Consider the following 25,015-nt stretch of genomic DNA (forward strand, 5'->3'; position numbering starts at 1 on the left):
AGGCTGAGACCTCCCACAATTTGGAGGAACTGCACCTTATCTTCCCTCTGGGCATCCTCCAACTGGATGGCATTAACATCGACCTCCAGTTTCTGTTAAAACTCCCCCACCCCTAGCTTCATCCCATGTCTCCCTGACCCCCATCTCTCTCTCTCTCTCTTCCCCTCTCCACTCCCCCTCTTCTCTCTCTGTCTCCTTTCACAGAGCCAAAATCAATTCTCACCTTTCCTCTTATCATATCCAATCACCACCTTTTGTTGGTCTGGATCCCACCCCCTGCCATTCTTCCCCCTTTCTCTCCAAGTCTTTATTCAAACGCCTGCCTGCTTTTCAGGCCCGACATGTTGGTAATATATCGGTGTGAGACCAACTGAGTTCCTCCAGCATTTCTGTGTGTTTTTACTAAGAGGGTGAGAATCACCTCCTTGGTATCAAGGTTGATGGCAACAGTTGGGCTTGTGTCAGTCATAATTCCATAGCATGAGCCCATATGAGTCCCTGATCTCATAATGTTCAGTGAGAATTTTTCTTCTGAATGTCAGCAGTTTACTTAAAGAGCATTTCAGATTGGAGACCCAGGAGACTGCAAAAGCTGGAATCTGAAGCTGACCACTCTCTGCTGGAGGTACTCAGTGGACCGAGCAGTGGAGAGAAAGAATGGCCACCATTTAAACCCTTCATCAAGGCTCGGGACGTGGAGAAGAGAGGCTTATGCCAAGAAGACAGGGTGGGAAGAGGAAATGTGTGGGATGTGATGTCAGAATCACAGGTGGCAATGAGGAAGCGTACGGGAGTGAGATAGATCAGATAGTTAAGTGGTATCACAACAACAGCAACCTTGCACTCAACATTAGCAAAACCAAGGAGCTGATTGTGGACTAAGGAAGAAATCAGGAGAACACAAACCAGTCCTTATCGAGGGGACAGCAAGAGAGAGGGTCAAGAACTTCATATTCCTGGGTGTCAAAATCTCTGAAGATCTGTCCTGAGGCCTCCACGTCAATGCAATCATGAAGAAGACTCACCAGTAGCTATTGTTTATGAGGAGTTTGAAGAGATTCGGTACGTCACCAAAGACTCTTGCTAATTTCTACAGGGGTACCGTGGAGAGCATTCTGAATGATTGTATCCCTGTCTGTTATGGAGGTGCCAATAAACAAGACAGGAAAAATTTTCAGAGAGTTGTTAACTCTCCAGAGGCATCATGGGCATGTCTTCACTCCATCGAGGACATCTACAAGAGGCAGTGTCGTAAGAAAACAGCCTTTGTCATCCAGGGCCCTCAGCGCTCTCTGCTACTGTCCATAGGCTACTGCTACTGTCGGGAAGGAGGTACAGGAGCCTGAATTCAAATCCCCAGGGGCACAAGGACAGCTTCTTCCTGAATGGGCAATGACCACAGACACCACCTCATTTTATCCTATTTTCTGGAACCATTTATATATTTTTGAAATAAGATTTTGTCGCAATATTTTCACTGTGATGCTGCTGTAAAACAACAGATTTCATGACATGTTCATCACGATAAATTCTGATTCTGAACATCCACCAGCCTGTCCTGTTGCACTCTCGCACATGTAAACGTTCTCTTTACTTGCACGTTCACAAGCCGTTCCTTTGCTGTTGCTCGGAGAGAGAAAAATGGTGGCGTTGCTGGAGTAGCTGTCATAGCAGCACTGCCACTGGTAAGGAACTAAGATACAGCACTGTTCTGAAGGGTTCAACCAGCCGGTCCCAATGTCAGCGGCTCTGTTCAGCCATTCAATCGCCTGTTAGAGGAGGCAACGGTGTTTTTAAACTAAAACCCTGAAACTGTGGGGTTTGAGCCCAAGATGGCAGCTCCTGTGCTTGGAAGCAGCCATGAGGAGTTTCAGACTCTGGGGAGTGGCATCAGAAAGAAGGAGAAGCAGAGGAGATGACCCTCCAGGGTGGTGATTACAGCAGTGGACCAGCGAGGGGATCAGGAACTGAGGGACCCACATGAGGTCTGGGCTGTCGGTGACTTGTGATAAGGGGACCAACTCATGGGAACCAGGATTCGAGAGGGCGCTAAGGGCAAGATTGGCTCCTGAAGTCCCTTGGGTGCTGAAGGCTTCCTGATCGTATTGTGGTAGGGGGACCGACTCATGGGAACCAGGATTCAAGAAGGCGCTGAGGGCAAGATGGGCTCCTGAAGTCCCTCGGGCACTGAAGGCTCCCTGATCGTATTGGAGGTTTGGATCTGGAGCTCGGGTTGGGGATGGATCAAACAGGAGTCTCTGTGGCTGCAGAGGCTGCGGGAGGACTGGAGGTAAATCCACGGGCACTTCGTGTCTCTGAAGGGGCTCTTGCTTCTTTTCTCTCTTTAAGGGGTGCCGGACAACACTAATGGTAACACCTTGTCTGCCTTACGACAAGCAGAAGGCAATTTTGTGTAATATTACATGTTATGAACTATTGCCTGACAATAAAGGAACCCTACCATCACCAATGCCCTGAGGTTCACAAATTAATGGATGACCAGAATAATGCTATTAATACATAACTGCTCTGGTGAACAGGGTGGTATGTGGGGCAGAGAGCCTCACAGTTCCAGAGACCAGGGTTCAATCCTGATCTCCGGCATTGTCTGTGTGCAGTTTACACGTTCTCCCTGTAATCGCAGGGGATTGTTTAGAAGGTATCTCATATCCACCTTCCCAAACATTCAGCAATGGGTGATAGATGCTGGTTGCATCACCTTTGCTGTAGCCCCGTTATGGTAGCGGTGAGCGCCCCACTACCAACAGCCTGGGTTCGAATCTGACACTTTCTCAAAGGAGCTTGTACATGGGTGTCTGCATGGGTTTCCTTGGGGTGCTCCAGTTTCCTCCCACCCTTCAAAACAGGTGGGTGTTGTAGGTTAATTTGGGGGCCACAGGTTCCTGTCATTTCTAATAAAATCCAAGATCCACACGGCATAAATGAGGACTTTGTGTGATTGCAGAAAGAAATGTAGTGGAGTTAAATGTAAATTAAGTGTTGGTGTTTTGTGGATACAATGGAATTGGGTTTGTTCTTTATTGCTTTGTCTGTGCTGGACTAATTGGCTGTTTTACCTATAGTGAAGGAAGTCTGTGAGTCAGTGGGTATTGATTTTCCACTTCCTGTTCAGTTACAGTGCAAATCCTTCAGCTGTAACAGTTCAAAGATGTAAATCTATAATTGAATACAAACAGAACATCCAGAAATTGGCAATTAACTCTTCAGCTGCCAGGAGAGGGAAAGAGGCAGGTGAATGTTTCTGAGGGGTTGTGGTTCTGTCCCTTTTCTAGCAATTTATTTTATGGCAAGGCCAGTGGTTACTCTAATCCCTAAATACTAGGCCATTCTGTTGGCCTTTATGGGTCGCCCTCTATGGTGGGTCTGGAATAAAAACAATGCTGGAGAAACTCAGCAAGTCAAACAAGGTAAAGATACATAACCGACATTTTGGGCTTGAGCACTTCATCAAGGTATGCACAAAATGTGGGCAGGCGCCTGAACAAAATGGTGGGGAGGGGGGAGTGCGATTAGAATACGGGAGGGAAGTGGTGAAGTTGAGACGGTTGATGCAATTTGGAAATATAAAGATGCAGAGTGGGCAGCTGGCCAGGAGGAGGTGTCCAGGTGGAGGAAAAAGGCTTAAAGTAGGAGAAGGGGTCTTCGGTGGTGGGTGGAGAATCCTGGTTGTGGAAGTGGGCATGGAGACGGAACCCATTAAGGTGTGAATGGACGGGGATGAAGCTGAGGCCTCCACTGAGGACAGAGCTTTCCGTCTCTGAAAGGGGAAGGTCAGAGGGGGATGGTAAAAACCAAGCAGGGGTCAGAGTGGGAGACAGTGTGTGGAGGGTGTTGGGGGAGGAGGGGGGAGAAGTAGGTAGGGGAGTCAGAGGGGGGAGGTGGATGGTAGGGGGGGTTACTGGAGAGTCAGGGATGAATGGGTCTGAGGGTTGGGTAAAAAGGGGACCTCAAAGGAGGAGATGGTGGTTGAATAGGGAGAGGTGTGAGGGGATGGGGAAGGGTAAGGAGTGCGGTGGTGGGGGATGAGCCTGTGGGAGCCAGCAACAGGGGCTGAGGCTGATGTGGGAGCAAGTGAGAGAGTTGGCATGGGTGGGTGGCTGGGGCTGAAGCGAGAGTTCGTGGTGGAAGCATTAGGAGCTCCTGAATCACATTATTGGCCTTCATCAGTGATGGTTGCATTCATGTTTATTTTCTTAACTTTCTTGCCTTCTCCTTTCCCCCTGTCCCCACAGCTTGCAAGAAAGTACAACATGGTTGTGGTGTCTCCAATCTTGGAACGGGATGAGTTTCACGGGGACACATTGTGGAACACCGCGGTAGTGATTTCTAATTCTGGAAATGTTCTTGGCAAGACGAGGAAGAACCACATTCCCAGGATTGGAGATTTTAATGAGGTAAGAATGGATTTAAACGTTGAGCCTGTCAGTCTGTCAATCACAATGATTGTAGCATCTGATGAATGCTTTCTGGTCTCTCAGCTCTTCATTCACCTTCTAATAACCCTAATGAGACTGTGCTCCTGAGTGCCACTGTACGGCAAGATCCGCTCCTTGTTGAACTCAGGCAGCTGGGACAGAGAGCTGCTACTGAGTGTTAAAACGTGAAATATTACAATACAGTGCAACTACACTGTTACAGCACCCCACCCACCTGAGTTCAAATCCAGTGCTGTCTGTAAGGAATTTGTATGTTCTCCTTGTGTCTGCATGAATGTCCTCTGAGTGCTTCAGTTTCCTCCCAAAAACATACCAGGGTTGCGGTCAATTGGGTGTAACTGGGCAGCATGAGCCGAAAGGTCTATTTCCATGCTGTTTTTCTAAAATTTAAAAAAAAATTAATTTTAATGTGATGGAGAGCTTCTGACTTGACCTCTGGCCCATGCGGAGGCCGCCATCAGCAATCATCCATTAATTCCTGTAGCAGTCTGAGCATTGAAGGGAAGATCTGGGTTTTGTGGGGCACTTTTCATGTCTCTTTCACGGCTTTACGCTCAGGGGTCCCCATACCAGACCTTGATGCAGCTGGTCAGCACACATTCCACCACACGTCTGTGGAAGTTGCCAGTTTTTGATTTCGTACCAAACCTCTGCACACTCCTGAGGAAATAGAGGCCTTCTTCACGAGTATGTTGGTTCCAGGAAAGATCCTCTGAGACAATAACTCCCAAGAACTTAAATGTGCTCACCCTCTCCACCTCTGATCTCCCAATTATCACTGGATTGTACACCTCTAGTTTTCCCTTTCTAAATTCAACAATCAGTGCCTTGGTTTTGATGACACTGAGTGTGAGGTTGTTGTTGGGGCACCATTCAGCCAAGTAATCACTTGCAAGAAACACAGCAGCAATCTGCTTAAAGCACCAATATAAAATTGGCTGGAGAGGGAAATGTGCGGACACCAAGGAATTCTCCAGAGCTCTTCCCTGGTGTGGTGCACTCTCCTCGGGCCGTTGAAGAGAACAGTAAGGCCTCGGTTAAACATGCTGCCTCACCACCCTACTGTGCAACTCTGGATCGTCAGCCTGGATGTGTGCTGGGTCCCGAACGGGTCTTGAAACTTTTGGTCTGTTTACTTAACTGCAGGGAAGGTGTTCGTCAGGAAATCATATCATATTAATTATATTGGAGAATTTGAGTTTCGTATTGTAAGAACGTACAGCATTGTCTGTGCTGACTGTGATGCCTATTCACGCGAGGACCACTTGCCTTTCTTATCCTGTCCAAATGAATCATAAACCTTGTAACCATACCTGCCACCACCGCTTCCTCTGGCAGCTCTTTCCAAATAACCGTCACCCCCAGGCTGGGTAAACCCCCAGGCTGTGCATCCCCTGATCTCCAATAAAGGACTCCTCTCTCAGCCCAAACATGTGCCTCCATTTCCAGTTGGTCCTGGGAAAACATTTCTGACCACCTACCCTTACCACATCTCTCATGACATTATGAACCTCTCCAAGGTCACCCCTCAGCCTAGTCGTCTTGTAACTGCAGACCTCCTTTCTCTGCCATGCCCCAGTGAGTCTCATAGCATTTTTTTCTAATGTTATCACATCCTTCCCGTTGTCCAGCAACCAGAACAATACACAATGCTCCAGAGGGGCTCAGAGTGATGTTTTATACAGCTGAAACTTGACATCTCAATGCCTCAGCCTATTGAAGCCTTGAGCAAGCAAGGAATTGGCGGAGGAACTCGGCAGGTCAGAGAGATGGGTAGAGATGGTCAGTTAACATTTCGGGTTGCATTAAACTAAGCTAAAAGGGTGAAATTACATGTCTAAAGGTCGGAGGAATGAAGTTGGGGGAGAGGCCCAGAAGTGATAGGGTATTGCGCAGAAGGTGTGAGAGGTGGAGAGACAGGAGGAAGGAGAGGCCATGAGGAAGGAAAGAAGAGTTAGAGAGAGGGAAAAAGTAAGCACAGGATTTGGTAAAGAAGGGACGGAAACAGTGGATCCAGATGGGGGAGGGATTACCTATAATTGTTCATGCTGCTCGGTTTAAGGCTCCACTCACTGTGTGAGTTGAAACTTGATCTTCCTGCAGCCAACCATTTCAACTTCCCCAGCCATTCCTCCAGTGACACGTCCGTCCTTGGCCTCATCCATTGTCAGGTTGTCATAATCCTCCTTGACGACCTTATAACTAACAACGTGAACATTGGGTTTTCTCATTTTTATGAAACCTCCACCCCAAAAGATTCCACAGTTTCCATCTCCACCTGCTTCTGTGCTTGTTTTTCCTCTCTCTGCCTCTTTTCTTTCCTCACTCTTCCCCAGCCCCCTTCCCAGTGGTTTCTCCCTCTACCTCTCACAGCATCTGTCCTAAACCCTATCACTTTGGAGCCCCCCCCCACAACTTCTTTGCCCATTTATAAATGTAATTTCACCTTTTTATCTGAGGTTTAATAAAACGTACTGACCTGAAACCAGACATTTTTACCCAAAGATGCAATCTGGCCTGCCAGTTCCTCTGCCAATTCTTCATTGCTTAAGATTCTAGCATCTGCAGCCTTTATCCATACCAAATGCTTTTTCCTCTACCCATCTGCCTCTGTTAGCATTTTCGGAGAATACATGGATTCCCTCTGTACACCAATGCTCCTGAGGCCCCTGACGTTTATTTTGAAAGCCCTCCCAAAATATGACACCCTAAAGCGCATCATCTAACACTTGTCTGGGTTAAATTCCATCCGCCACCTGTCCCCCCAACTTTCCAGCTGGTCACTGCCCCACTTCATCCTTGGACAGCCTTCACTGTCCAATGTTCATTGCCATCTGCAAGTTAGTGATCAAACCCACCTAGGTTTCATCCAAGTCATCTGCATACAGTAAAAGACCTAAAATCCAGACTGCTCTGAAATGGGTCAGTTCTGATTTTCTGGAGCCTCAGGCAATACATCTGTGCCATTTACACAATGCACACATGCGCGCAATGAATGCATGCGCACATGCTCAAATGCAAAAGCTGAGAGTTTTGAGAAGTCCGGAATCCCAAGTGATCCAGATTTCTGGCATCCAGAGTTTCGAACTTTTACTGCATATCTTGTCTTTTCTGCACCAGCTGAGCATGGAGACCTTCCAGGAGTCCACATGATCCATGTCTGCTGCTTGAACTTTCAGATTTGTGAGATGTGCTCTGCCCTGTACCAGTCCAAGCTCCTGCACAGCAGCCCCTGGCTTTCCAAATAAACATAAATCCTGCTATAGTGCTCATTGAGGAATGTGGTTTGGGATCATGAAATTAAGGACTGGGTTGGAGGAATGGGTTGCTGACCGTTCAGTTTTTGTTTTGAGGAGGCGACCAAGTTGGTGGAGTAAAGGCCATGAATGTTGTGTGCATGGCTTTTGACAAGGGCCCACATGGGAGGTTGGTCAAGAAGGTTCAGTTGCTCAGTATTCAGGATGAGATCTTAAATTGGACAAGAGATTTTTTTTTCCGGGGGGTGGGGTGAAGCCGGAGAATGGTAGTGGATGATTGCCTCTGCCTGGAGCAAGTGACGAGTGGTGTCTATCAGGGATCAGTGCTCATCATCTACATCAATGATCTAGAATCGATGATAATTGGATCAGCTGGATGGCAGATGACACAAAGATTGGAGGTGTTGTGGTCAGTGAAAAAGGCTTTCAAAACTTACAGAGGGATCTGGACCAGCTGGAAAATTGAGCCACAAAATGATGGATGGAATTTAATGCAGACAAGTGTGAGGTGTTGCATTTTGGAAGGACAAACCAAGGTAGGACATACATAGTAAATGATAAATCACTGAGGAGTGTGGTAGAACAGAGGGATCTGGGAATACAGATTCATAATTCCCAGAAAGTAGAGTCACAGGTAGATAGGATTATAAAGAGAGATTTTGTCATATTGGCCTTTGCAAATCAAAGTAGAGGAGTTGGGATGTTGTGATAACGTTGTATAAGACACTGGTGAGGCCTAATTTGGAGTATTGTAGTTTTGGTCACCTAACTGCAGGAAAGATATCAATAAAATTGAAAGAGCTGGAACTTGAGGAACTGAGTCATAGTGAAAGGTTAAACAGGTTAGGATTTATTCCCTGGATGCAGAAGAATGAAGGGAAACTTGATAGGCCATATACAAAATTCTGAGGGTTTAGATAGAGTGAATGCAAACATTCTTTTTCCGCTGAGGTTGGGTGAGACAAGAATTAGAGGACATGGGTTAAGGATGAAAGTTGAAAAGTTTAGGGGGAACATTCGGGATACTTCACACAGAGAATGGTGGGAGTGTGGAACAAGCTGGCAGCTGAAGTGGTGAATGCGGGCTCAACTTTGACATTTAAGAAACATTTGGATAGGCATGTGGGTGAGAGCGAGCTGGAGGGCTCTGTTGGTTTGAAAGACCTGTTTCTGTGCTGTAGTGTTCTCTGTTCTATGGCTATTGTGCCAATTGACCAGATAATCATTTAATTGAAGTATCTCCAATAAATCTGCCATTGCTGTTATCTATTTTGCCTCCCTCCTCAGCATTAGCCCATTTCCATTGTATGGCTGGTTCTCCATAAATCTTCATAACGGTTCACCTCCCAAATAGCCTCAGTAATTGCACGGTTGGTGTAGCGGTTAGTGCAACACCTTTACAGCGCCAGCGATCGGGACCAGTCCAGGGTTTGAATCCCGCACTGTCTGTAAGGAATTTGTACATTCTCCCTGTGTCCATGTGGGTTTTCTCCGGCACCTCTGGTTTCCTCGCAACATTCATAAACGTATGGGGGGGGGTGTAGGTTAATGAGGTCTAAATTGGGCGGCACGGACTCATGGGTTGAAAAGGCCTGTTTCCATGCTGTATGTCCAAATATATGTTTAAGTTCTCACAACAGCGTGAAAAAGTACCAGATATCCATGGAGGCTCATTTCCTTCAAACTCTATCCATGCCATTAGTCTGATGAGGACTTGTCATTCATCCCTCCCTTGCATAGGCATAGAGGGAGGAGTCACGTGATGGAGTAGTGGCCGGTCAAGGAACTCCAGCCCTCTCTGGAAAAGTTTTAAAAAAACACACAAAACACAAAGGCACAAACATAAAAATTAAAACAAAGTGAAAGTAAAGGTGGGAAGAAAATGGCAGCGAAGAAAGAAAAGTCGAAAGCAATGGGAAGAAGATAGAACGTCGGAAGAAGAAGGTGAAGGCCTTACCTGTCCGAGGAGGCCCGCCGCGGAGAGAGAAGCCCGCGCCCTAAGGTCAGTCGAAGCTCGGGACTACAAAAATGGCTCGCGGAGCCAAGTAAAAGTGCGCAAACGTGTATGCGCGAGGAGTAGCGCATGCGCGATGCGCATGGAAAAAAAAACACTGACGGGAGGGGGGACCAGCTGAGGAGTCGATCTCCACAGCTGAGAATGACAGCTGCAACACAACAACAGGAAGAGAACATAGAAAACAACGAGAACAAGAAAGAAGAGAGTAAAAAGAAAACAAGAAAACAACAGATAACCAACCCAGAGGAAGAAGAAGACGAAGAACATAGAGAAATGGAAGAAGAAGGGAAAGGCAAGACAATGGATATATTTTTTTTAAAGAATATATGGAATCAGTAAAAGAATGGCAATTACAAGAATTTAGTGAAATAAAAAGAAGAATTAAAAGTGCAGAAGAAAAAATGAATAGATTAGAGATGGTCATGTCAGATATAGGAAAAAGAGTGGACAAGGTGGAAGAACGAGAAACAGCCGTAGAAATGGAAGTAGAGGACTTAAGAGAAATTAGAAGAATATAATAAAAAAGTTAAAGAGACACAAGAGCTGTTAGCTCAGAAGATAGATATAATGGAAAATTATAATAGAAGAAATAATATAAAGATAGTGGGCCTTAAGGAAGATTAAGAAGGCAAGAATATGAGAGATTTATAAAAGATTGGATCCCCAGGGTCCTAGGAAGACCAGAATTACAGGAAGAAATGGAAATAGAAAGGGCACATAGAACATTAGCCCCGAAACCACAACCACAACAAAAACCAAGATCCATTTTAGTAAAATTCTTAAGATGTACAACAAGAGAAAATATATTGGAGAAAGCAATGAAGAAAATAAGAGAAGACAAAAAGCCACTGGAATACAAAGGTCAAAAATTTCTTTTCTATCCAGACATAAGTTTTGAACTCCTGAAGAAGAGAAAGGAGTTTAATACAGCAAAAGCGATCCTATGGAAAAAAGGATATAAATTTATGCTAAAGTACCCAGCGGTACTTAAAATAGTTATTCCAGGGCAGCAAAATAGACTATTCTCAGATCCGGAGGAAGCACGAAAATTTCCAGAACAGCTACAAAATAGGCAGAGAGATGAAGACATGTAACAAGAGTAAAAATGACCATGAACTATATGTATGTGTGTGTGTGTGTATGTATATATGTGTGTACATGAGTGTATCCGTATTTAAAGGAAAATATATAGAGTATAGATAAGAATTATTAAGGGAAAGAAAGGGAAGAGAGGAGGAAGTAAGGAGGGAATTAAGAGAGTGACCTTTGTTATATATGAAAATTGAAATCTTTTCTGGGGGGGAGCTAGGTGGGGAGGAGTTACGGTCACTGCGAAATCAGTTGACGCTTGCAAGTGAATTCGCAAATCCAAATGGAGAGGGGAGATGTGGTTGCCCAACAAGGAATAAAAGGCAACTCAGGAAGGGGAGGGGATAGTGGGGTTAAAGAAATTTTAGATAGGAGAATAAGGGAAATGTTTGAAGTTTTATAAATGTTGTCTTATAAAGTGTTCAAAACAAGAAAGCAGAAATGGATAAGAAGGAAAGGTGATGATGAGGAAACGGAAAGGAAAGATAAACAAAGTATGAAATGGCTACGTTGAACTATATGACTTTAAATATTAACGAAATATATAACCAAATCAAAAGGAAGAAACTGCTAAATTTACTGAAAAAAGAAAAAATTGATATAGCATTCGTGCAAGAAACACATTTAACTGAAATGGAGCACAAGAAATTAAAGAGAGATTGGGTAGGACATGTAACAGCAGCGTCATATAATTCAAAAGCTAGAGGAGTAGCTATATTAATCAGTAAAAATGTACCAATTAAAATAGAAGAGGAAATAATAGATCCAGCAGGGAGATATGTAATGATAAAATGTCAGATATATTTGAAGTTTTGGAATTTAATCAATGTATATTCACCTAACGAAGAAGATCAAAAATTTATGCAAGATATTTTTTTGATGATAGCAGACACGCAAGGGAACATACTAATAGGAGGGGATTTGAACCTTAATTTGGATTCAAACATGGATAAAACTGGGAAAAAAATTAACAGAAAGAACAAAGTAACCAAATTTATAATTAAATCGATGCAAGAAATGCAACTTTTGGATATATGGAGGAAACAACACCCAAAGGAAAAGGAATATTCATATTATTCGGGTAGACACAAAACATACTCAAGAATAGACCTATTCCTGTTATCAGCTCGCAAGCAAGAGAGAGTTAGGAAAACGGAATATAAAGCTAGACTATTATCAGTTATATAAATATAATATAACTCAAGATACAGTGTTGGCATACTACGAACTGAAATCCTACTTGAAGGACAAATTGGAAAGCAGTCTGAGGTTACCAGAGGGAAGTAATTTTGAATATGTGATTACAGACACAATGATAATCAAAAAATTTATAACAAATATGTATATTAAACTGCAAGAAAAGGAGAATGAGGAAACAAATGGTAAAACTAAACAAAAATGGGAACAAGATTTAAACATAAAGATAAAGAAGGAAGCATGGGAGAAGTTATGCTCTGGAACTATGAGAAATACAATAAACACGAGGTTACGTATGATACAATATAACTGGATACACAGGCTATACATTACACCTCAAAAGTTAAATAAATGGGACCCAACAGTATCTGACAGATGTTTTCGCTCTAAAAAGGAAATGGGAAGAACAATTCATGCAATTTGGACATGTGAGAAAGTGAAAAAATTTTGGGAAGATCTAAACCAGATATTAAATAAAATCACAAAAAGCAATATACCAAAAAACCCAGAGATCTTCCTCCTAAGTAACATAAAAAACAAAGAATTTGGACTTGATTTGGATGGTGCACAAAAAAGATTTGTTAGGATAGCTCTAGCTGTAGCAAAAAAATGTATTATGTCGGCCTGGAAATAACTTGAGAATACAGCAATGGTATATAGAAATGAATAAATGTATTCCACTAGAAAAAGTAACATATAATTTAAGAAATAATATTACAATATTTGAACAAATATGGGAGCCATACATGAAACACAATAGAGAAAACCTACCGGGGACATCTACCACCTAAAATGACAGGAGAAGGAAATGAAAAGAATTGACTCAGTGGAACTTCTGGTTTATTTTTATTGAGTGACAACATTGTTTGACGGGTTTAATGTATCTTAGATTCTGAACTTTAAATGAATGGGAGGGGAGGTGAGATGGGGGGAGGGGGAGGACATGTCACTGTATATATTTGAAAAGGAAAAATGTATGTATCTTGAGCAATGTGGTTTATAGTGTGAAAAATAAAAAATTTAAAAAAAAAAGAATAGGCATAGAACAGTACAGACAGGAACAGGCCCTTCGTCACACATGACAGCGCTGAACATGATGTCCAAATTAAACTAAAACACTAAACTGCTTGCACATGAGCCACATTCATGTGTTTATCCAGAAGCTCTTAAACCCACCACTCTCTGTAAAAACCACTTGCCCACATATCTCCCTTAAACTTCTACCTCCCACCCCCCCCCCCCCACCACCACCACCCACCTTAAATTGACATCCAGTGTGTGGCATTTTTACTCTGGGATTAAAGATTCTGACTGTCCAAGCATAATTTTAAATATCTGTCAGTTCTCCTCTCAGCCTCCGATGATCCAGAGAAAACAACCTAAGTTTGTCCAGCCTCTCCTGATAGCTCACACCCTCTAATGCGGGCAGCTAAGTGGTAAATCTCCTCTGCACCTTTTCCAAAGCAACCTTCTTAAGCAGGTCTCCTGTCTTTCTTTGGCAAGAGGTCAGGTATGGTCTCATTAAGAATCTGTGTTATTGTAGCAAGACATCTTTGCTCCTATACTCCAGTCCTCTTGCAATGAAGGCCCAGATATAAATTTCATGCAGCAATATTTCCAGGATTAAATGTTTGCTTTCAGTAAACTGGTATACAAGGACATCCAAGTCTCTCTCTATATGTTAATTGATAAAAGTCTCTGTGTAAATCAGTGTTTCCCAGTCTATCACCACTTAGTTGGCACAGATCCTCTCTTTTTATTTTTCCCACCAAAGTGGATAACTTCACATTTATCCATTATGTGTATTTGTCCACTCTCTCAATCTGACTGTTGCCTTGGCCTCTATTTATGTTCCTCAAGCCTGTCAATTACCCAGTTTTGTAGTAAAAACACAATGCTGGAGAAACGCAGCAGGTCACAAACAATGACCTTTATGTAGCAAAGGTAAAGATACATAACCAACATTTTGGGCATGGGTCCTTCATCAAAACTGTTTAACTGACTGAGTTTCTCCAGCATTGTGTTTTTACTTCAACCTCGGTGTCTACAGACTTTCATGTTTTACTTCCACCCAGTTTTGTGTTGTAAACAAACAAAAATCTTGCATTCAGATTCCTTGACCACATCATGAATAGCCAGGCCCACACACTGATTGATGCTGATTAATGAACATATTTCCTGAGTAATTTGGGACTTTGCAGTGTGTTGACATCTGTGACTTTTCACCATTAGCAGATAAATTTTATAGTGAAATGCAAGCTGGTTTGTGACTGAGGCCAGAAGATAGAACTTATCACAGCCACCGTATACAACTGTCATTCAATGTGGCCAGGCCTAAATATATTCCAGGAACTATTGTATTTATTAACAGAGAGAACCGGATGGCTCCCTAATGAGTTTTATTGATATGATGCACTCCTTAAGTATCAACCACGAAGGAACCACTGTAGAGGATGTGTGCAGTAGACGATAAGTGAGGTAGGAAAATACATTAAGACAATGGAATATTTGATTCAGCTGTATGAGAAATATTCTGCACATAATATACTTTACTGTCAATATAATTTATTATTCATGATGCTAAACTGTTTCAGATGCCCCATATTAAATGTGCTCTGATAGTTTGTTAGATTTGCTTTACCTTGCTTTCCTATACAACCTTGGAATTGTACCCAAAATGGTGCTATATTCACAACTCACTAATGAATGTAAACAAATATTCTCATATTTCCTTTTGAACCACGATTTGCCTCAACTCTGATATCTTCTGGCTATCATTTCCCTCCTTTAGTCCAAGGTAGTCGATTGCAGAGTTTCTAGTCCACAGCCGGTGTAATATCCACCCTCTGATCTGATTGTAGCACCACTTTCTCTTTGGTTTGGGACCCTTCCTCTCTGACCTTCGGAACTGCAAGAAGTTCTGTTGCCAACACAGAGCTGGATACTCCCTGGTGCAGCTGGTGAGTGGCCATTCCATAAACTAGTAGGCCTTACTGTAATGAGAGTTGGATTGATTGGACCCTGGCTTCCTGTGGGGAGGGTGAAGAGAATGGAAGTGCCAGGCAGGTTTCTTCCCCATATTCCAATAAAGACTATGAGATTGTGTCTGGGTGGAAATTGGATCAGTCCCAGCTGTCCTCCACAGTCAAATAATCCATACAACACCAGATCTTGCCCATAAGGCCATGCACCAGCATGTGTCGTTACACAAGTACAAAGTTTTCACTTGCTGCAGGCACACGTCTATCTCAGTGAAGAAACACAAACTGCAGGCCCTGGAATCTTGAACAAGCAGGGAGCTCCTGGAGGTACTCAGCAGGTCAGGCAGTATGTGTGGGTAGAAATGGTCAGTCATCGTTCGGGTTGGGACCCTTTATTGGGACTACAGTATAAAAAAGGTAGTGATATTTGGTATTTGATGGGGAAGAAAGCTGGGAGGAGCGCCAGTAGGTGATGGGGCATTGGGCAGAAGGTGGGAGAGATGGAGAGACACAGAGAGGGAGAAACCTCTGGGAAGGGGGTTGGGGTGCGTGAGAATGACAGTCAGTAAAGAAGGGATGAAAACGGTGGAAACAGGTGGGGGTTGCTGAAAACTAGAAAAATTGATGTTATGACATTAGTTTAAGGTCGTCCAGGATGATGTGTTGTTGTTCAAGATTGCATTTGGCCTCACTCTGACAAACGATGAGGCTGAGGACAGATGTGTCACTGTAGGAAAGGTTGGGGGTTGTAGAAATGGTTGGCTATAGGAAGCTAAAGTTTACACCCACAGACAGAGCGAGGGTGTTCGGCGTGTGGTCTCACCAATGTTGAGGAGGCTACACCAGATGCACATCTCCCAAACTAATCACCGGGAAGCCATGCCAGGAGTTACTCTGTAGATCTCGCAAAGGCTCAAGGAAGCTTTGAGGCCATTTGGCCCATTTCTCCCTCGATGCCTCTCTGTCCTGTGATTTCTGTCATAGCTCACACAAAGCCCACATCTATTTTGTGAAATTAGATCGCTGCATAAATACCACAAGGTCAATCTTCATCTTGGAACCAATCTTGCAGTTTCCAAAGAAAGCTAATAATTTCTTGTATTGGATTTGCCTTCAAAGCACCAACAGCTGCAAGCTGTCCTGGAATAGCAGCTGGAACTGTTGTGCAATCACTATGTCCAAGAAAACTTACCCAGATTTATTTTTGAAGCTTGAAGACATTAACCCAGTTAATTTTATTTTCTGGACTATCCTTTAAAAAATGGTTTGATGTGCTTAGTTTACAGTGAGCAGTTGTTAAGTCTTTTAAACAGATATTGTTTGGAGCACAGATGAGTGAAGTCTGAAGCTACAAGCTGCTTGCAGAAAGTGCTTTTGATTTTCAGTGTAGGCATACAGCATGAGCACATGCCCCCCAAATACCCCAATTAACACAACCCCCAGACATTTTGAAGGGTGGGAGGAAACTGGAGCCCCTGGAGGAAACCCACACAGATGCAGAAAGAATGCACAAACTCCTTACAGACTGCGCCAGATTCGAACTTGGGTCGCTGGCACTGTAATAACATTGAGCTAACCGCTCCGTAGGCCATGGCTCTGCCAGAGGACCCCCATTCGTACCTTGCATTACAGAAGGACTGCTTTCCTAAATCCACTTGGTTATGTTGGAATGCTGTGTGCATAAATACACATCTGCAACTATAAATATACAATTGATAAATATTTATTTACACGACATGGCCAAATAATTTGGGAAAGGAGACTGCAGGTCTACCCTCACCATAAGGATATTTCATTACATGGGGCTTTGTAACGTGAGGCATTTTAGAATGATCATGAATCCTGCCTCAAACCCTTTTCCAGCAATGGCTTCCAGATCGCTATAAACTTTCCCTCATCTCCCCTTGTTTAAATTCTTTACCAGCAACTTTAATTCTCTGCATCCTGGCTTTGACCCCCTCAGCCAAGAGGAATGAGTCCTTTTAGCTGGTTCCATCATCATTTAAAACTTCTCAGCTGCTTCCTTTCCAAACCAAACAATCCCAGCTCTGTCTAATCTTTCCTGATTGGTACAATTTTTCATCTTCCTAAGTCTTATCTGTGCCCTCTCCATACAATTATATCTTCCCTGCAGTGTGGTGACCAGAGGGGATGAAACATGAAAGTTTGCAGACACTGAGATTGTAGTAAAAACACACAGAAATGCTGGAGGAACTCCACCGGTCTCTCAGCGGCCATAGGAGATAAAGATATATAGCTGACATTTAAGGTCTGAGCCTTTCTTCAAGTCAGAAACAAAAAACAGGAAGGCATCTGAATAAAGACTGAAGAAGGGCAGGGGGAGGAGTCCCGACCAACAGCCAAAAGGTGGGAATTGGAGATGATAAGAGGAAAGGTGAGAATTAATCTTGGCTCCATGAAAGGAGATAGAGGGAAAAGGAGAGAGAGAGAGCTGGGGGAAAGGTGAATGGAGAAGAGGAAGGGGAGCTGGGGTTTAACAGAAAGTGGAACATCCTGTAATCACCACCCTCCCCATCTCCAGTGCCGGATTAAGGTAATGCAGGGCCTGTTGCATTTATTTTAGAGGGGCTCTAAATAATGCCGGCTGGCGCATGTCTGGTGAGGGGGAAGTGTGATGGCAGCACACGAAGTGCTAGCTGGCACATGTGCAATGAGGGGGAATGTGACAGTGCATGTCCATTTTGGTACGTTTGAAATAATCTTAATTATTCTTTACAAAATGATGCTCGATTTCTCAGTCACTATATATTTATTGATTACCAGTGCCGTATCTAGGGAACATAGTGCCTCTGGCAAGCACTGAAATAGCGCCACCCTGTTAAAACTTACATAAATACAGGTACACAATCCTTTATCTGAAACCCTTGGGGGACAGTGTGTCCCGAATTTTGGATTTTTCCAGATTTTGGAAATCCAGATATAAACCCACCTGAATTGTGCTGCTGTATCCACCCCCATTCCCTTCCGGTTGCACTGCCATCTACCCCACCCCCCCCTCCCCTCGCCTGCTCGACTTACACTGCCGGTTACTCCCCCCCCTTGCCCGCCCGACTCACTCTGCCAGTCTCCCACCCACCCAACTCGCGCTGCCGGTCTCCCGCCCACCCAACCCACGCTGCCAGTCCCTCCCCCTTGCCCGCCTGACTCGTGCTGCCGTCTCTCTCCCCACTTGCCAGATTTTGGAGCTTTCCGGATTTTAGATGTCCGGATAAAGGATTGTTAAAACAAACTTTGTTAAAACAAACTTACTTATGATGACAGCGGCGCCTCAATATGGGATCATTGGCTGTCTTCATTACCCATAATTCCCCCATGCAGGTGGAACCGCTCTGTATTTCCCTGGCACTGGCAGAGCAGTTCCAGCTGCATGGGGGATAATAGATAACGAAGACAGCCATTGCTCCTGCATTGAGCTGTTGCCGTGAGCTGCCAGGGCAGCCTCAAAATGGCCTGATCAGATGCCAGGGTAGCGCTCTGGTGAACTCCGGTACACACCTGCTGCTGTGTCGGGAGCTGGATGGGGGGGGAGGGGGCCACTCTCAGTGTACTATCTAATAGCTGCTGCACAAAGATGAAAACAAAAATGTTTCTCATAATTCATTGTCCATAAACGGGTGGACCCTTGAAAATCCGGGGCCTGTAGCATATGCTCTTTTCACCCTGCCTCCCTCCTGGGCTGGGTTCCTTTAGCATTGCTGTGTGTTTATGACCAGAAAGGTATGCACTGTTTGGGCTGCAGGCCACCTCATGATTTGCACAGTTCCAGCATTGCCTTCCTCTTCTTTTTTCTCCCCGTGACGAAATAAAGAATTCTGTAAACTGTTTTAATCATCATGTCTTTCAGTTGTGCTACCTTTAAGAGTCCATGGACAGACACTCCCAAGGCCACCAGTCAGTAAGGCTGCACTTCCCCCAGTTTTATGACTCCACACCTCTCTGGTGTAAATTCTGTGTGCCATTGTCGTTTTGCCCAATTGGCCGGACCATCTCTATCTTGCTGCAATGGAAAACTTACCTCCTCCTTTTCTAACGCAAAATCAATCTCTTGGCTCGTCTATACATCATTTGCAAATTTCGTTCTCACGCCTCTGCATTTAGGCCAAAACTATTGCTGAATATTAGGCAAAGCACCTGAGGAGAGTTTCCAGAATTCAGAGTTACGACATCTGCAGTTCTTTGCTTTTTATCTTCTTTGACTGCCCTTCATCTACATAAACGAAAGTTTCTATTGTCCACCAAAACTTGCCGTATTTTTCTTCTATAACCAAAGTAAAACTAACCAGCCTGAAATAAAAAAGCAAAATACTGCAGGTGCTGGAAATATGAAAACAAATCATAAGACCACAAGCAAATTAGATCATTTAGCTCAAGTCTGCCTCACCATTCCATCATGGCTGATTTACAATCCTTTACAATCCCATTCTCCTGCCTTCTCTTCATAACTCTTGACTTCTTCTTAATCAAGATCCAATTGACCTCTGTCTTAAATATCCCCAACAGCTTCCACAGCTGTCTATGGCAACAAAATCTACAGATTCATCACCCTTTGTCAGGTAGCACTTGCAGAGGAGGTGGAGAATGGAACTTCAGGGGTTGGCTTTCTGGAGGAAGTGTGGCAGAGATTGTGCAGTGTCACGAGCGAGACCTGCAGGGTGCGCGCAGTTCTGCTCCGCATTTCAGAAGGGTGTTGTGACGAAATAAAGAATTCTGTAAACTGTTTTAATCATCATGTCTTTCAGTTGTGCTACCTTTAAGAGTCCATGGACAGACACTCCCAAGGCCACCAGTCAGTAAGGCTGCACTTCCCCCAGTTTTATGACTCCACACCTCTCTGGTGTAAATTCTGTGTGCCATTGTCGTTTTGCCCAATTGGCCGGAGCAGTTGCTCTAGGCCAATGCTCAGAGTGGCCCAGGCCTCCCCACAGATGTTCTGGTTTTCAGTGCAGGCATCAGTTCCCCAGCAGGTTCTCATGGAGTCCACTGCCTTCTACATGCTCCCTGAGTCGTTGCTGGAGTTTAGAACATTGAAGAATTCAGCCAACAATCTAACCCTTCCCTTCCAAACACACATAACCCTTTATTTTTCTTACAACCATGTAAGAGTCTTTTAAATGTCTCTATTGTACCAGCCTCCACCCCCAGTAATACATTCCAAGCACCCATCACTCTCTGTGCAAAATTAACGTGTCTAATGCCTCCCCTAAACTTTCCTCCACCCATCTTAAACAGATGTCCTCTGGTATTTGTTATTGCCACCCTGAGAAGAAGGTGCTGGCTGTCATCATATACATATCTACCTCCATTCATTTACCTATTATCTTTCCTCACTCCAAAGGGAAAAGCTCAAGTTCTGTCAGCTTTGTTTTCATGAGTCATATTCTCCAATCTACGTCTCTTCTCTTCTTCTTCTTTCCCTTTGGCTTGGCTTCGCGGACGAAGATTTATGGAGGGGTAATGACCACGTCAGCTGCAGGCTCGTTTGTGGCTGACGTCCGATGCGGGACAGGCAGACACGGTTGCAGCGGTTGCAAGGGAAAATTGGTTTGTTGGGGTTGGGTGTTGGGTTTTTCCTCCTTTGCCTTTTGACAGTGAGGTAACGTCCTGGTAAATCTACATCCTCTCTAAAGCATCTACATCCTTCCTGTAAAGAGGTGACCAAAACTGAATGCAATTCTCAAACCAGAGTTTTATAGAGCTGCAATATTACCTCTCAACTCTTCAACTCAATCCCCTGACTAATGAAAGCTAACGCACCATATCCTTTCAGAACCACGAGAATAGCTTGTGCAGCAACCTGAGGAATCGAGTTATCTGGATCCCACGATCCCTTTGTTCCTCCAGATTGTTAACAATCTTGGCATTAACCACATGCTCCACTCTCAAGCTCAACCTTCCAAAGTGCACGTCACACTCATCTGGATTGAACTCCATCTGTCACTTCTCCACCCAACTCTGCATCCTGTTTATATCCTGTTGTAACCGAGAACAACCTTCTACACTATTCACTATGCCTCAAACCTTCTGTAAACTTACTGGCCCACCCCTCTACTTCTTTATCCAAGACATTCATAAAAATCACCTCGACCAGGTGTGCCGGAACAGATCCCTGTGGAGCGCCACCAGTCGCTGATCTCCAGGCAGAATACTACTATCCTCTGCCTTCTGCAGGCAAACCAATTCAAAATCCACCCAGGTATTCTATGATTTCCGTGCCTCATGACTGTCTGAATGAGCCTACCATGGGGGAATTTGTCAAGTGCCTTTCTAAAATCCATATACACCACGTCCACTGGTTCATCTAAGCTGATGCAACAAGATCACTGTCCTGATCAATGATGAGAGACATCAACTCTGGGGTGAAAAGCAAATGTGCCTTTGTTTTGATGATACAGTGTACAATATACAGATATAAAGTACAGTCGATATAATCACATTCTTCTTCTTTTCTTTGGCTTGGCTTCGCGGACGAAGATTTATGGAGGGGTAATGTGCACGTCAGCTGCAGGCTCGTTTGTGGCTGACAAGTCCAATGCGGGACAGGCAGACACGGTTGCAGTGGTTGCAAGGGAAAATTGGTTTGTTGGGGTTAGGTGTTGGGTTTTTCCTCCTTTGTCTTTTGTCAGTGAGGTGGGCTCTGCGGTCTTCTTCATAGGAGGTTGCTGCCCGCCGAACTGTGAGGTGCCAAGATGCATGGTTTGAGGCGATATCACCCCACTGGCGGTGGTCAATGTGGCAGGCACCAAGAGATTTCTTTAGGCAGTCCTTGTACCTCTTCTTTGGTGCACCTCTGTCTCGGTGGCCAGTGGAGAGCTCGCCATATAACACGATCTTGGGAAGGCGATGGTCCTCCATTCTGGAGACGTGACCTACCCAGCGCAGTTGGATCTTCAGCAGCGTGGATTCGATGCTGTCGGCCTCTGCCATCTCGAGTACTTTGATGTTGATGATGAAGTCGCTCCGATGAATGTTGAGGATGGAGCGGAGACAACGCTGGTGGAAGCGTTCTAGGAGCCGTAGGTGATGCCGGTAGAGGACCTATGATTCGGAGCCGAACAGGAGTGTGGGTATGACAACGGCTCTGTATACGCTAATCTTTGTGAGGTTTTTCAGTTGGTTGTTTTTCCATACTCTTTTGTGTAGTCTTCCAAAGGCGCTATTTGCCTTGGCGAGTCTGTTGTCTACCTCGTCGATCCTTGCATCCGATGAAATGGTGCAGCCAAGATAGGTAAACTGGTTGACCGTTTTGAGTTTTGTGTGCCCGATGGAGATGTGGGGGGGCTGGTAGTCATGGAGGGGAGCTGGCTGATGGAGGACCTCAGTTTTCATCAGGCTGACTTCCAGGCCAAACATTTTGGCAGTTTCCGCAAAACTGGACGTCAAGCGCTGAAGAGCTGGCTCTGAATGGGCAACTAAAGCGGCATCGTCTGCAAAGAGTAGTTCACAGACGAGTTGCTCTTGTGTCTTGGTGTGAGCTTGCAGGCGCCTCAGATTGAAGAGACTGCCATCCGTGCGGTACCGGATGTAAACAGCGTCTTCATTGTTGAGGTCTTTCATGGCTTGTTTCAGCATCATGCTGAAAAAGATTGAAAATAGTGTTGGTGCAAGAACGCAGCCTTGCTTCACGCCATTGTTAATGGAGAAGGGTTCAGAGAGCTCATTGCTGTATCTGACCCGACCTTGTTGGTTTTCGTGCAGTTGGATAACTATGTTGAGGAACTTTGGGGGCATCCGAGGCGCTCTAGTATTTGCCAAGGCCCTTTCCTACTCATGGTGTCGAAGGCTTTGGTGAGGCCAACAAAGGTGATGTAGAGTCCTTTGTTTTGTTCTCTGTACTTTTCTTAGAGCTGTCTGAGGGCAAAGACCATGTCAGTAGTTCCTCTGTTTGTGCAAAAGCCGCACTGTGGAAGTCCCATCCCTGGGTGTTCTTCGGTTCCGATTTAATGGGACCAGAGGAAACTAATGAGGCCGATGTGAGAACTGCAGACTCTTCCACATTGGGGCAGAGGGGGCTTGGACATCTCGGTGGGTAATTTATGAAAGGACGACTCCTTTCACTTCATGCGGTCGGTGTGCCCTGAATGTTTTCAGTCTTGCCTCAATATCCTCCGCCTCTACATTGAGCAGTCACGAGTCAGACATTCCATAATCACATTAAAAAGACAATAAATACATAGGATAGATAATAAATATTCACAGAAATCCTAGTGCAAAAAGAAAGAGACTTGCATTAGTGCAGACAGTCCTTCTATGGTATTGGAGCAGTCGCTGAACAGTGCAACAGGGAGGTTCAAGAACCTGATATCTGTTGGGGGAAAAAAACTGTTCTTGAACCTGGAGGTGCTGATCTTCAGGCTTTCTGCCTTAAGGTAGCAATGAGAAGAGGGGATATAAATGATTTTATGTGTGCTCATGATTTTGATTTTTAATAAAGTTGCCTTTTAATATTTAACTTCCTGTGGCCCCACCTTGTTCCCTCTTGTCCAGTGAGAGGTTGCAGGTGGAAAATTCCCTTCTTGCCTTGTGTTTTTGGCCTGCCACTTTTCCCTTTGAAATGGTGTGAAGCGACAGTGGGCAGAGAAGAAACTGCCAACTGAGTTTCACATGTGGGTTGTTGCAATGCTCCATTGGCTGTTTGTCCAAGTTAGGTCATTAACCCTCTCAAAGCAGATTTCATACAGCATCTGACAAAGCCTCTCGGATTTGCCCACCAACTCTCTGACAGTTGCCTTGCGATTTGCTCCCTGCCCAGCCGAGGATCCAGTCAGAACAACCTCCAGCAATGATCAAATCTCCTCTCAATGCTGCAGCATTAATGTCATGGAATGCAGGATCAGTTTCACTAATGCACATGTAAGTGGTTAGTGAGCTGTTGTGGGGAGATTATTGCCCCATAGGCGAGGACAGGAGGGAAGAGCACATTCCAGCAGCACTGATGAACCAAGCTTCCTCAACCCAACTCCACTTTACAATGTTTCCCTGTTGGCAGATAATCTCTCGTTCCATTAATCTGCATCTGAGTGTTGGCTCGGGAGCTCAGGTTGCCCACGGATAAAACGGGTCTGTGCGACTGCAGAGGCTGTGAGAGTCCCTTGACGCAGTCGCCAGCAGCCTGCCACTTGTGTGTTCTTCAGCCTCAGAGCCCCTCACTGGTTCGCCACCATGGTCACTGACCCACAGGTTGTCTCCTCTGTTTCTCTTCAAACATGGGCTAATCTCCCTGTTTTCTGGTACCCTGCGCCAGTCCTCTACTTCCCCAGAGTCGGCAACCCCTCGACGCTGTTGTCGAATATAGGCACCGCCATCTTGTGTCCAGACATCGCAGATGCAGGATTTTAAAATAAACCACCATCGGCTTCTTTAATAGGCCACTTAAAGCCTTCACAGAGCCGATGGCAGTTGGATTGGGCAGTTAGACCCTGAGGGGAAGTGCTGTGTCTCTGCTCCCCGTGGGTCTGCACCAGCAGACTACTGCTATTACAACAGCTCCAGCAGCACCGCTATATTATTTTTACCTTCTGTTACTGAGAGAGGCGCCGCCCAATGTTAACGGTGACTTGTTGTCTGCCTTATGGCAGACTAAGAGAAATTTCTTCTAAAAATATTATATTTTCTGCTTTAATACATGACAGTAAAATAATCTTGAATCTTTTAGCATGTGGTGTCAATCTTTTTATTAATCATATTACAGGTAAACAATACGTGAAGAGAATAGGAGAACATCAAAACAGGGGAAATATCACTGTATGACATCATGTGATTTAGCATATTACATTACACCACAATTAGCAAATATGTCCTCATCTCTCAAACTGAAATCTTCAAAAAAAGAAATATTATATTAAGTAAAACCCTACCTAATCTAAGAAAAAAAATGCTTGATAGCCTATTAAATTATTAATAAAAATTAATCATCTGGTCTTCACCAACAAAGAGAAAAGAAATAAAATTAAATGTAGTCCAGAAGGGAAACTAATTATACTAACTAATTCATGTGGA

General features: G+C 44.5%; 1 protein-coding gene across 3 annotated transcripts in view; it reads left to right on the forward strand.

Moving 5' to 3' along the window:
* Positions 1–25,015, forward strand: part of upb1 (ureidopropionase, beta) — a 196,063-nt gene that overhangs the window by 101,238 nt on the left and 69,810 nt on the right. For all 3 annotated transcript variants that reach the window (XM_069933758.1, XM_069933759.1, XM_069933760.1), the window contains one exon: positions 4,254–4,415. In XM_069933758.1, coding sequence (XP_069789859.1) covers positions 4,254–4,415 — 162 coding nt within the window. The remainder of the gene's footprint in view (positions 1–4,253; positions 4,416–25,015) is intronic.

This window comes from Narcine bancroftii, chromosome 4 (assembly GCF_036971445.1).
Source record: "Narcine bancroftii isolate sNarBan1 chromosome 4, sNarBan1.hap1, whole genome shotgun sequence".
Lineage (NCBI taxonomy): Eukaryota > Metazoa > Chordata > Chondrichthyes > Torpediniformes > Narcinidae > Narcine > Narcine bancroftii.